General features: G+C 42.4%; 1 protein-coding gene across 14 annotated transcripts in view; it reads left to right on the top strand.

Moving 5' to 3' along the window:
• Positions 1-713: 713 nt before the first annotated feature.
• Positions 714-13,549, top strand: part of ccdc88ab (coiled-coil and HOOK domain protein 88ab) — a 97,115-nt gene continuing 84,279 nt past the window's right edge. For all 14 annotated transcript variants that reach the window (XR_013487941.1, XR_004500862.2, XR_013487943.1 and 11 more), the window contains exons 1-2: positions 714-1,356; positions 1,490-1,590. Coding sequence is in view for 9 of the 14 variants with exons in the window: in XM_078160991.1 (XP_078017117.1) it covers positions 1,294-1,356; positions 1,490-1,590 (164 nt within the window). In the remaining 5 variants the exon portion in view is untranslated. The remainder of the gene's footprint in view (positions 1,357-1,489; positions 1,591-13,549) is intronic.

Below are 13,549 nucleotides of genomic sequence, written 5' to 3' on the forward strand. Positions count from 1 at the left end.
GAAACATGTACTGTATAGTTTTCCAGAGCCCAAGCTGACGCCTCCAAACGTTTTGTCTTATAGAACCAACAGTTCAAAAATCCAAAGTTGTTCAGTTTATTACCATGTGTGACAAAAAGACACAGGATTATCACATTTAATAGGCATGAAACTGACTTTTTTGGCTTAAAAAATTACATAAAACAATTATTTCTTTACCAGAATGCCTATTAATATTTTTGTTGATTGATTAAACGATTAATCAATGAGTTGCTGCCGCATTATCACAGACTAAGTATTTCCTGTACAGTTACAGTACAGTACTGCAGTCTCTTCGTACATTACCCACCAGGTGTCAGTAGCTTACTTGTCTTGCTGCTTGAATGTAGGCTGTATGCTGCAAATGCAGACAAAAGGTATGCATTGACCCCAAATATTTCTTCTTACCAAGGAATAAAATAAGCAGAATTTTTTTGGGCATATCTATAAATTGCTTATAATTTAAATAGCCTACTTGAGCTGCAACCAAACTTATTCCAGTTTCCTTTTTATCATTAAAAAACACTACTTTTCTCCAGGAAATAGTGTAATTATAATAAAAAAGACCAAATATTTTCTAAGAACACACTGAAATATAGACAGAGATGCTGTGATCAATGCCCTATTTTTTTCTGTCAGAGCCAAAGAGGCGGAGGGAGATGCAGAGGAGAGGGAGGCGGTCCTAACTGTCCTCCAGTCATCCTCTCAGCTCCCTCTGTTCACTCGTATGCTGCATTTGAACAGAGGCAGACAGGAGGACAGACCAATAACCGCTCAGAAATGACTTCACTATTCATATGAGGACTAAACCAGGACCTTAAACCTCTGGATTTTTTCCGCTCTGGATATTTTGGGTCGTGTCGGAGGAATATTTCCCATTAACGTTAGACTCCCCTCTGTGAGATCTTTTTGCCATTTATAGACCTTTTTTCAGAGAAGGTTTAAACCCATACCTGGCCCAGGTCTCATGTAGTCTGTAATTTCTTTGTGTTTTAAAAAAAATGTGATTAATTTCCTGCCCATGAGGTCGCCAAGCCCAGTCGTTGGCATCTGAAACAGCTGGGTCGCGTCGAGAAGATTGTGGATTAACGTTTTCTCCCTCCTCCTCCTCCTCCTCCTTCCTGCATATCCCCAAGAAACCCCGGACCCGGTTTTTACAGCGGCCAAAATGAGCGTCCGTTTAATTGAATCAACTACATGAGTGGAGCCACAACAGACGCATATTTGTCCCGAGGTGCGCACATTCTCTAAATAGCGCCAGCCGCCCTGGAAAATATGGAAAGCGAGGTTTTTTCCCCTTTGCTAGAGCAGTTCATGCTCACGCCTCTGGTGTGCTGGGTAAGCTCCCTCATTAACTATTCAAACGTGTATTAAGCTCACTAATTAAACTGCCCTGCCCTGTGAAAGCATCTCTTTGAAGTGTGTATTGATTATCTTAACACCTTATTTGCATTGTGCCATTTATTCTCAGGTGAAGACAGTCGGACAGGCGACACTGACTGATGGCACCCAGTTATCGGAATATATTGAATTAGTGGATGGGATTTACCTGAACGAGATCATGCTGGAGATGTGAGTAATTTGACACAGATTCAGAAATGGTACCAACATGTCTGCCCCCTGCATCACCACCCAAATAAGAGCATGCAGACCTTTGCTTGGGGACCTCAAACGCACCATTTTAATTGATGCATGCCTCTGAAACTTCCATGAAATAGCTGCCAATTTAAACACTTAAATAAGGAGATATATGTGCAGTTTATTTGCTCAGTGACGGGGTCTGTGGGTGTGGATCAGAGGCAACTATAATGACACCCTGGGGCTTTAAGTGGGGTCAACCCACATGACCAAATTAAGGATTTCTTCAAGAACTCCATCCCCTGTCCAGCACTTGAAATTGTCTGCTGAACTGAATGTAGGCTACGCACAAAGGGACCCTGTATTGAGGGCAATCATGGGTCATACTGTCAGACATCTCCGCAGACAGTTATTGTCCGGATCTCTTGGAGCTGTGTGGGTTTACTCACAAGCATCCATAGTGCAGGGAGGCAGCAAGCAGCTCCCCAGCTTCCAGTAGCCCTGTTTATTCAGTCACCCTAGACTGTCATCTGCAGCCGCCTGGAAGACACCCCGCCCCTGGAAGCTACAGAGCTCACGTTTCCTGCTGTGCTGCAGATTAAACTCAAAATAGTAGCCTTAAGCAGGCAAACACTGGTTGCAGCGCGGAATCTGGATGCAGATTACACGGCAATGCAGATCCTTCATTAATGTAGCAGGCCCGGCAGCACAGACACACATTTTGTTTTTGTTGAATCAAAAGTGAAGTGGATGCATTTGCAGATCTCTTGATAGATGCTGGGGAAGATGAGGCATTGAATGTCTGTCTGAATCCATCTCTTTCCAGTCGCCTCTGAACATATAGCATGACAGGAGACAGCTTTCCATTCCTTTGTCTGGCTCGGGGAAGCTACTTCCCGCTTGCATGGCAATTTTTCATATTTTCCGCTAATGCCACACTCTACACTGTCAGCAGTTACTCCTCCTGTTTGCCTGTCAAAGGAGCGTTCAACCAAGCCTGCTCCCGGCGGAATTGATTTTCACCTCAGAGGAGATTATAATGTGTTACAGCTTCATAGGGCAACTTCTAGTGTCACCTCCTCTGTATTCCAAGGTTAGATTGGCAGAAATGTCTCAGTGAGGGGAAGCTCTGCACAAGTGTCTTTGTTTTTGTATATGTTCACAGTATACCTCAGCATGAATTGTTTTTAGAAGGGTTAAGCTGTAGCTGTGTTGCATGAGGAGCTGATTAATCCAGACGGGCTGTTTCCTGTCTCCGCTTGGTGTCCTCTTCCTCCTGCTAGCTCTGCCCTCTTCCACTGTCCTCGACCTCCCGCTGCTCGGCTGCATCACACCACTAAGCCTCCTACCTTCATGTTTCAGCTACCTCTTCCACCTCTCTTTGCCATGCTTGTTTTACCTCCAGGCTGTGTCTCCACTCTCAGAGAAATCGTTCAAAACAGAAAGATGTTAAAGGAGGCCATTGCAGGTTCAGTTGGACAAGGGAATGTTTCCTCTTCCACACAAAGCCAAACGATGAACACGTCGGCAGTATTTTTAGAGCATTTTCCCCAATGGGATATTGTAAAATGGAAAGCAACCAGACGGATATGAGGGGGAAGGGTGAATGAGGCAGGAAATTGCTAAAACGGTTAAAAACCTTAAACATGACAGGGTAGATGTGCAAACAAAGAGCAAGAGGGCGACATGCAAAAGCCAGATTCAAGCCCCTGTTTGCAGAGCCACATGGCAGCTCCTCAGATCTACATGCTAAGAGTGAGATGTTTGACCACTTGGTAGGATTTCTGTCTGCAAATAAATGGCATGAGCTGGATGGGACTTATCTGTGGTGTGTTGATTGCTCTTGCAGAACAGCCAGCGTTGGGCTCAAATGAACTGTGACTGGCTTAGTGATCGCCTGACAGGATGTTGGGGATTGCCAGTCACACAGCCAACTGTGTGTGTTTATATTTGTGATAGCAGTTCTGTAGGGCTTCTGTGTCTGCGTGGGAGTGTGTGTTTTTTCTTCTGTGCATTTTCTTTTGGACTGAGGCAGCTGTTGGTAGTCGTCTTGCCCAGCCGCCCTCCCACACAAAAGGCCTACAGTCTTGGTCAGATGTTATGTTGGTGAGACTGCTTTTTGTCTGCCTCTCCCACTGTACCAGCCCCACGTGGTCACCTCCAGTGGGCACAGCTAACTAAAATAGACTGTATCATCAACTAGAATGTATGTTACAGCTCATGCATCTTAACAGCCGCTGCAGGGTTTTTTTGGATGATGGCAGCCGTCAAAAACATCTTATTTTCCTTGCCGTGTTTGTTTATAGAATTGAATTAATTCAGTATTAAAAGACCGAGATGTAGTTGAAACAGGGCACATGATCCAACTGTTACACTCATTAAAAGTCGCTCAGAAACCTCGGGTGTGTTTTCCAACTTCTTTGAGCAACTGAGCAACCGATAATTAACAGGAGTCGCATTCATTTAAAATCTCGGGTTCCCACAAACACACTCTGCCTCTCGCTTAGTCATTTTGTTTTTTCCTCACCCCCTCTGTTCTGACAGCTTGAAATATTGTGTAGTGAGTGTTGGTTGGCATTGTGCCGCTTGCGATTGATGCATTCGTGCTAAAAAGGCTCCGCCGGTGTTAGCCTCCAGTTAGTAGCTGCCATTGACAGTAAAAAAACACAAGGGTTCAGCCCTAATAACACTGCCATTGAAGAAAAAGCTTTCTGCAGCCAAGAAACACACTCATGCTACAAAGATAAACGCACATTAGTAGATGAAAGTCAGTAATGTGTGCACATAACATTGCTAAACATGTTTTTTCTTCTCTCTCTCTTTCTCATAAACTCACACTTCGAGTACTCTGGCTGAGGAAACTTGAGCTTTTAGCGTTTTTACTGGTGAAGTCAGCTATTGTAGCGTAAGCTGTAGTGTTGCTGTGTGAATGTCTCTGTGTGGCTCAGTACAGACAGGCTGGCAGCAGTTGTCACTGGGACAGCATGGGAGAGCAGAAGAAGAGACACCCCAGGTTTATTTAACGGTTTGCTGACACCCAGATGGCACCCCACCCCCCACCCCCACCCTCTTGTGACTGACATTACCTAGCCAATTAGATTGCCTCCTCAGTGCTGTCAAACCAATTAGTTTTCCCGCTCAGCAAGAGGGAGCCAATTAAAGTTTTGTCAGAGTGACAACTGTCCAGTCGAATTCTCTGATTTCATGCCAATCCTGTAGCACCGTGCTGGCTCATTGGCCTGTTCGGTGAACCAGTCAGTCTGTCCTCTACGCTCTGCTGGGATGGAGTTAGGAGAGTGAGACAAACCCTCATAGGTATAGAAAAGGAGATTTTATGTGTTCTGCTTGATTTTTACACAACATTTGTCATGTTGACTGGCACAACAATTGTGCGCACTGTAAAATGACGCTAAAAATTAGTTGGGGAAACTGATTATTTGCTTGTTTGAGTAAAAAAAGTGCAAGTATAGTGAGGTAAAACATGAATGATGAGAGGAATGCTGCTATGCATGTTTTACAGGTCAATGTGTCTGTTGGCTTGAGTGTTCAGACAGATCCGTGCATGTCTGTAAATCTGTCAGAGTGGCTGCACATGGGGGTGACAGCATAAAATAAGGTGAAGGGAACTATCGCCTTCCAGCAATTTCATCTGCATATTTTTCTGCTTATGACATGCAGATGAGAGGTTGCTTGCCAGTGGGAGAAGTAAACCATGAGTCGGTGATTATGGATGTACTAATACTGGAAGCAGAGTTGAAGGCCTATTTTTTTGTTCCCAAGGCTCACATGCACAGGATGTAGCCCTCACTGCGGCTGTCATCACTTCCTTTCATGATAGAATTGGCTTTTCAACAGATCAGGCATACACAAACGCAGAACTCCTCCAGTGAGCTTTGTAGAAGAGTTTTGGTTTGGAGGGACAGCACTGAGTGACTTGTGTTGGCTTAAGCCCTGGACCCAGTCGGTCCTTTGTTGTGGACCATCAAATACATCATTCGATTCTTTGGTAATTGTTATACTAACATATGGGGGTTACATGCTCTGCTTTTTATGGCTTTGTTGCTCCGGTAGGACATTCTGAGGTTGGACAGCCATCTGGCAATGTTTTATTATTACCGGCAGAATCTAGAAAATGCCACATACAAAGTTACGTGTGAATCAGCTCTTCTTCATATTTTTAAATCTCGTACATTCATGTTTTTCTCTATCAGAAGACGGGGAAAACTACCTTAATGCATGCAGTATCCTAGAGCAAAAATTCTGTTTATGTTGACCTTTTAATCCCAGTCAAGCACAAGACATGATTTATCTTGATGAGAGACATTTATGAAAAATCTTTAATATGCCATTTTTAATGAAATAGACAGAACAAAACAGTTTCCCGTGCTTCCTTTGCTGGTCTCCTTCCTTCCTTGCAACAATTAATCAAAAGAAAATTAGTCTGCCTCTTTTTTTTGTAAATGCCACAGTCCTTTTTCAAGCAAAAACACCAGAAATTTGCCCGTTCCACCCTCTCAAATGTAAAGATTTGCACCATTTCTTTATCAAGTAAATTAAATATGTAGGTTTTGACCTACAACGTAGGTACAACGTATTTGAAGGCAGTCCCTTGGATTCTGGGCTTTGGCGTTTTTTACTACCAAGACATGTCACAGACAAAACAATTAAGCAGTTAATCTAGAAAATAATATGCAGATTCAGTGATAATGAAAATAACTGTACATGCAGGCACAGATTGGACTGCACTCGATGTCCTACCCCTCATCTTGTTTATCTCTCTTCCATCTCCATCAACTCATTCCTCTCTGTCTCTCTGTTATTCCTCTTTTCCCATCATGTCTGAACTCCTTCTGCTAATGTACTTCTTGCTCTGTCTCCCATCCCTCCCCCCGCTGGAGTCGTTTTCTTCCTCATCTCTGTGTCTCCTTTTCTGTCCATGCCTCACCTCTCCCGCTCTCCCTCCTCTGTTTTCTTTGAGCAGCATGTTGAAGCCTTTGTTGCTTTCTCTAGCGCTAGTTACAGCAGACATATTTGGGATTCCAGCTGGACTAGAGAAAAGAGGCAGGCAGAGCTGCTGCTGGGGCGTCAGTCTGTTCGGTTCACCCACTGCTGCCGCCTGGATGGTGCCGTCCGCGGCCTCCCTCATCAAAGTGTGGAATCGGACATTAATCTGACGTCTCTCATAATCATCCTTGTGCCATGCCACGCTTGCTGTGTCTGTCTAGCAGGAGGATGTGTATCGAGTCAGACAGGAAACAGCAGCTGTGACCTTGAGAGGACAAAACTTTAACAAGGCTGGGTTAATGTGAGGCACTCAAAATCCCACAACCAAGGACATGTTAAACCTCACAGGGACCAGTTTAGGCTTTTAGACAGAGGTTTGCTCTTAGTTTCTCAGCTCTACATAGCATTTCAAAATGATCTGATTTACAGTGACATTTAAAGCAAGTTAGGGAAATGTTTATTTGAATTTCCCCTGGTTTTATATTTGATTATACTTAATCAGATTTGCCTGATCGACCTCCAATTTTCTGTTAATTTTGCTGCTGCTGTTCATGCAGACTCAACACTTCCTCCATCTGTTTCATGTTACAGGTCGTTCTGTAGCTCAGGGGAGATGGGCTGCATCCCCACTAATACGTTTTTGTTTTAAACCAGAGAACTGGATGCAGCGTCAGAGGTCGAGCCCCTTTCATTTCTATGAAAGCTGCTCAGTGGCGCATGAAGCCAAAAAAGTTCAACCTCAGGGTATAAAATTACCCAGATCTTTTGCATTGTTGGGCCCATAGAGCAAGCACACTAGAGACTGCACTGGCGGAGTAGCTAATTTGAGATTTAGCCCTCCACTAACTTACATTGGGATTAATATTATTTAATTGTGCTGGTCTTAGAGACTTATGAAATCTAATTGGACCAATTGGAAATCAAATCCTGATAGCAAAACGACTCATTTCTAAGGGGTTGTGAGGCACAAAAAAATGTATCCACTGATTTACAGACAGCTCTTTCATTTGTGCCACATCACCTCACGTGATGGATCCAGATTTTGTAATTCCAAGTTTGGCCACTTTAACACTGACTTTAAAACTAGGTGCTGTTTTTGGGGACTTGTTTAAACACATAGCCATCGCCATGTTTACAGTTAGAATCTTCCCTACTCCAGCATATTCGCTCTCTAAACCTTTTGGACCTTTTGGAGACTTTTGGAAATGCTGCTGAGCCTGTTTTAGTTTGAAAACTCCAGGATTACATTTTGGACATGTGGAAACAGACTTTTGAAAACAAAAAAACAGACATCCACGTTCGCTTCCTGATGGGGCTCTATCAGTGGATGTAACAACTCCCAGTCCATGTTTTCTGCGGCCTTGACCACATTTTACTCCTGTGTGACCTTGTTGTCGATCCCAGTAAAGAAATCTCTGCTTGTACTTTTCGCCATTGCTGTTCTTCCTTTGTAGCATTTTACATAATGAAGCAACCAACTGCAGAAGAGACAGTCTGCATCTTCTTTACATCAGCATGCGCATACCCAGTGTACGTGAATGGTCCTGTGTTATGACATTTCAGGTGTGTTGTACTTGGTATGGATGGAGATTATTTCTGAAATGGTGCTAAAACACTTTTGTGTACAGAGATCGTTGTCATTTGAAAAGCCGTTTAAAGTGATGTCATCGCTTCTGTTCCCTGGTAGACGTCTGCTGTGTGTCATTTGCTGGAAGTGTTTCATTAACACCAGCTTTATGTTGAGAATCAACAGCACAGTAGATTAATCAGTGACCAAGAACAACAGTTCAGTTAAAAAGAGGAACTCAGAGTTGTGAGTCTAGCATGACTGTGTTGTCACATTAAAGGAACTCTACAAGTAATTTTACTTTGTGAGATTATCTGTGCTGCCTTTTTTTGGAGCCACTGAATTGCCTTGCAGCGTTTTATGGTCTAAGTGCTTGTAGTCCAGTACAAAGTAACGCATCAGATCACATCCAGTTTGGCAGGAATGATCTTAGCTGCAGTCCCTATGGATACAGTACCAGAGGAGAGGAATGGGAAGAGGCCCTGTGGAAACAGAAAGACAAAGACAGGAGAGAAACGAGTCCATGAAAAGCCAAGACGAGGAAATAGGGTGATGAGGACCACATACCAGTGGTCAGATCCTCACTGGGCTGTTTGTATAACACAGTTCTCATGGGAAGGAGATGAGAAAATAAGATGCAGCCATCTTGAGCATGAGGTCTGCATGATTGTGAAAAACAAACAACTCAAACTGTAAAATTCTTTCAAAATGGAAGCTTTAAGGTTGCTGGGAACAATAATTTTTTACAGGTTTCTGTAGTTACACCTTTACTATTCTCATCCATATCTGTCCAAAGCACATTACCTTGCCATGCAGCTAGATTTGCAACATCACGAGATCACACAATCATGCGAGAATCCAGCCCTGATTTGCTCCCACGGTAAAGCTGTTGCCAAATCTCTACTGGTGGGGACATTTCTACCCTTGCATGGTATATACAGGTTCGCTGCAGGTCCTTTAAAAGTTTTAATGTCTTAAATTCAATCTTAAAACAATAAGGCCTTAAAAATGATTAAATAGCAGGTCTTAACTACTACAGACATTTTATCTAATTTCATTTATACATCTTTTAATTTGTTTTTGTGAAAATGAGTAAAGCCTTTCTATGTCAAAGTCCACATTTCTAATGTTATGAATCTTTAATATATGTTATACTTGCACTTACCTGTTGGCAAAATATAGATTGACTTAACTCACTCTAATAACCATATTCCTACATAACACTTACCTCTGCACAAGACCACATATATACTACTTAATGTAATGCTTACCTGCGATGCCTAAATAAGTAAAACCTGATTTGTCCAAAATTCTGTCCTAAATTTGGTTAAAAGGTGTCTTGAAAGGGTCTTAGAAAGCATTAAATTTAACTGTCTGATACCTGTAGACACCCAGATATAACATCATATCGACCAACCCTACTGCAACATGCAATTAAAATAGTCAAGAACACAACATTTTAACCAGTGTGTCCTAATACTCCTCAATACATGCACCTCACACGGTTACCTAGATTAAAGCCATATGTTAATGAAACTGTTGACATTTTTATTGGTTTTTGTTTGTTTGTGAAGTTTCCTAGGAGCTGACAGGCCAATAGGAATTAAAAATTTGGAACAAATTGTCAGGATTCTGTGTTGAATTTGACAGAAAACCTAACAAATGCTACCACTCCTCACACACATCACTCTGCAGCCTTCATGGCACATGCACAGCATCAACATGGCAGGAGTATTTTAAGAGAGTAATGAGTATTACAGCTCTGTAAATCAAATTTTAAGTACTTCAAGTAACTTTAAGGTAAGCAAGATAACGTTGTTTAAATGTTTACAGCCTTAATCTTGTTATTATCAAATCTTGTTACACAGGAGTGCACGTAAGCACACAGACTGCTCTTCCAAATTAGCTCCTGCTACAGCTGGAATTTATCTCAAACTAGTAAAGAATGAAGCAATGACATTAAAACATCATGCTACGATGACATCATCCTTCTACATCAGGGCAGTAAATGCATATTATATTAGCATACTACATAAAAAGAAATATGTCTGTCATACTCTGGGTACACAGCATCGACTTATCAGTTTACTAAACATAACTTGTTAGCATTGCAGGTATGTCGATGCTTTAAAACTCAGGTGTTGTTTCATGTGAGGCAGTTGTTTTTTGTTTGTATAGAGGTTACAAATGAAAGAATAAAATCAAATGTAGGTATGTTATGGTTATTTTTTATTACTCATTTTCCGCAGCATCGATACAAAGCTACAAGCTGTGCTTTGTGATGTCATAGCCTTGCTATATTTATCTTTTAATGAAAGTTTCATGCTCTCAGTGGCAGTTTTTCCTCGTGGTATCAAAAAATGGTATTGAATATTAATATTTCTCAAGGTTATGTATCAGTTAGAATTTCCATCATCATGACAACACTGATCGTGAGATATACTGTTGATATACACGTCATATGAAAATTGCATATCCTGCGATGGACGATTTTGGCCATATCAGCCACCCCCATGTTTGCGTTTGTCGTGGTATGACTTCTCATGTTGGTCCTAGATGTTTTAATTAACGATGAGGATGTTATGTTGAATTACCCTGAACTGAACTGCTAACCTGAGCATGGCTGCTAATAAGTGCTCACCCCCCAGATTCCTCTTAACTGTCGCTGTTTGGCTTCCTGTGTGTGTGTGTCTCTCTCACACACAGAGAGGCAAACACACACACTCCCCCACTGTGTTTGGACAGTGCAGCTCATAAGCTCTATCCCCAACACGTGGCCAAATGTAGCCTGCATTTTCTTTCTTTGTGGGTGTGCATGCAGCCCACTTTGTGTGTGTGTGTGTGTGTGTGTGTGTGTGTGTGCCTGGCTGCCCATGCTGACTGTAATGTAGCCTGTCATATATAGGTTAATACTACTCCCTAACCTAGCCAGCCAATCAAAGCCAGGAGATGAGAGGAGAAAGCCCAGTGGCCCTAGGCTCTACATGAGGCTGCAGTGTGTATCGACAGCACCGACGGACCGGCTTATTGACTGGCCGTCTGGCTGCCTTGCTCACTAGTCGTCTGCCTTGCTGGCCGTTCAGCTGGCTCCCTGCTTGTCTATGCCTAATCTATGTGTCTATTTAAAGTCTTAGGTTGTTTTGACCCCCGTTACCACAATAAGTCCCTGTATTTATTCGCCTGCTGATCCACGGGGGGGGTCGGCCTGTCGCGTGCTCGATGTGTGGCGTCAGAGCCAAAGAAACGCAGGCTGGATTGTGCCGAGGCGTCACGGTCGTGTTGTTGTGGCCGCCATGTTCTTGGCTGATGGTGAAGGAATGTGTGAATGGGAGACCCCTTCCTTGCTGCGTTTCTCTCTTTCAGTGTCACACACACACATACACCTCATTCACTGCATCGCCCTCCTCGCCCTGACAGGATTACAGCCTCCTCTGTGCTTTTTAATTAACGGGTTAAATAGACCCCCTACTATGGACCTCGAAAGGGGCTGAGTGTGTGTTGCGGGGGGAGATGGGGAGGTCACATGACTGTTCATTTAGACCAGTATTAAAAAGAACCCTGTGTCCTTGTGATTAGCATGATTGTGTGTGTGGGTGTATCAGGGCGGAGGCTGATCAAAAGACTAATTAACACATCCGCACTGCAGCCGGTTGATTTAACAGACAGGCATTCTGCCCTTTTCTTGGTGTAACATAATAAGGTTATTATTATATTATATTAGAATAAAGAATGACGCCACTAAAGCATTAAATACATATGGCAATGAGGATAGATCCAGCAGATGCTTTGCAACCCTGCTTTTGGCACCAACATGTAAATTTGAGTGAACTGAAAGCTGGGAACTTCAGATATTTATATTTCTGGGTGTAAAACAGGTTGCCATGGTTTGGTTGTATATGCAGTAGATGCACGGTGAATAGTGAAGTGATCAGAAAGAGCCATTCAAACACAAGTCCCCTGTGATTGTGAGCATCCACCAAGCTGAGTGTCCTTGAGGAAGAATCCTTCACCTTTGACCTCCTCTCTTTGACAGACCCAAGACAGATAATAAAACAAATTTCTGATTTATATCCCGTCCCTGATGTATTTCAGGATTAAGCCTCATCGAGCTGCCGGCTCATATCGACACGCTATTCTGCAGTGCAAGAGCACAGATGCAGACATGGACACACACATGCATGACTTCACATGCGCTGCACACTACATGCATGCATGCATGCATACATTCACAAGCAGCCAGGACTCTCCTCCCCCCTACTTGGAGCATGTTGACCCTCGTATATAGGTCATGGGATGTTAATGCTTTGAAGTCTGAAGTGCAGAACATGAAAAAGGAGAGCTGCTCTTTCACAGTGTTGGTGTAAGGCTCTACAAATCTCTACAAATCTCAAGTACATGAGTAGTGTTGTTTACTCAGACAATCCCAAGGCAAGTGGATCATAAATTAATTACCGGGCAGTTTTTTTTAATTTATTTTTTTTTTTATGGAGGCTGGGTGAGATTTTACTACTTTTCCCTCTTGGGCTGGATGCATGGTAGACGGAGGATGACACTGCTTGTCAAAACGTGCTCCAGAACAAATTGTATTTCTAATTACTCTTTACAAATAAATGATATTAGTTTAAACAGATACAAGTGATGTTTATCTTCATATTTAATTGTTTAATCTCTCAGTTATTAATTGTGCTGCATTTAATGTGGCTACGGATTTGATATTGTGTTTCAGGATGCAATGGTTGCTTAGCTTGAATATTGTAAATTTATAAATAGTTATTTTTATTTATTTCATTAACTGAAAAAGATTTATAGATCCTATTTCTCAGCATTTTTTATTTTCATTCAAACTGCAGTTTTATGTTGTCAAATGATCCACATATTTATCCATATTTCTCATATTTGTTATCTTGCCATTTTCTCTCCATTAGGGTTGGAAATCGACACACGATACTTTTAATGCAGTGGTTCCCAACTGGTCCAGTCTCTTCTTAGTCATCGTTTCAAGGTCCACAAGGTTTTATATATATATTCAGCATCACACTTGTGTTCGGTCATGTCGTCAAGCTAGTTTGCTGTCTCTGAGAAGTAGCTGTCTGTTATTCACTCACTCTACAACAGGAAATGGCACCTCATAATAAAAGCTTGTGCCAGAAATTCACTGTACTTCAAAATAACGTGTGTTTTTCACAAATTTGACACATTTGCAAGTCACTTGCGGCCCATTCAGAATGGACCTGTGACCCACTTTTGGGAGCAAGTTGGGAACCACTGCTTTAATGTATCAACTGCACCAAGCAGTGTTGAAACTTCTCCAGTCGAACTATGCCTGCATTCGATCCATTTTGTGCCCAGGTCTAGTAAAAAAAAAAGACTATTTCTGTGGTT

Source organism: Epinephelus lanceolatus, chromosome 17, assembly GCF_041903045.1.
Source record: "Epinephelus lanceolatus isolate andai-2023 chromosome 17, ASM4190304v1, whole genome shotgun sequence".
Classification (NCBI taxonomy): domain Eukaryota; kingdom Metazoa; phylum Chordata; class Actinopteri; order Perciformes; family Serranidae; genus Epinephelus; species Epinephelus lanceolatus.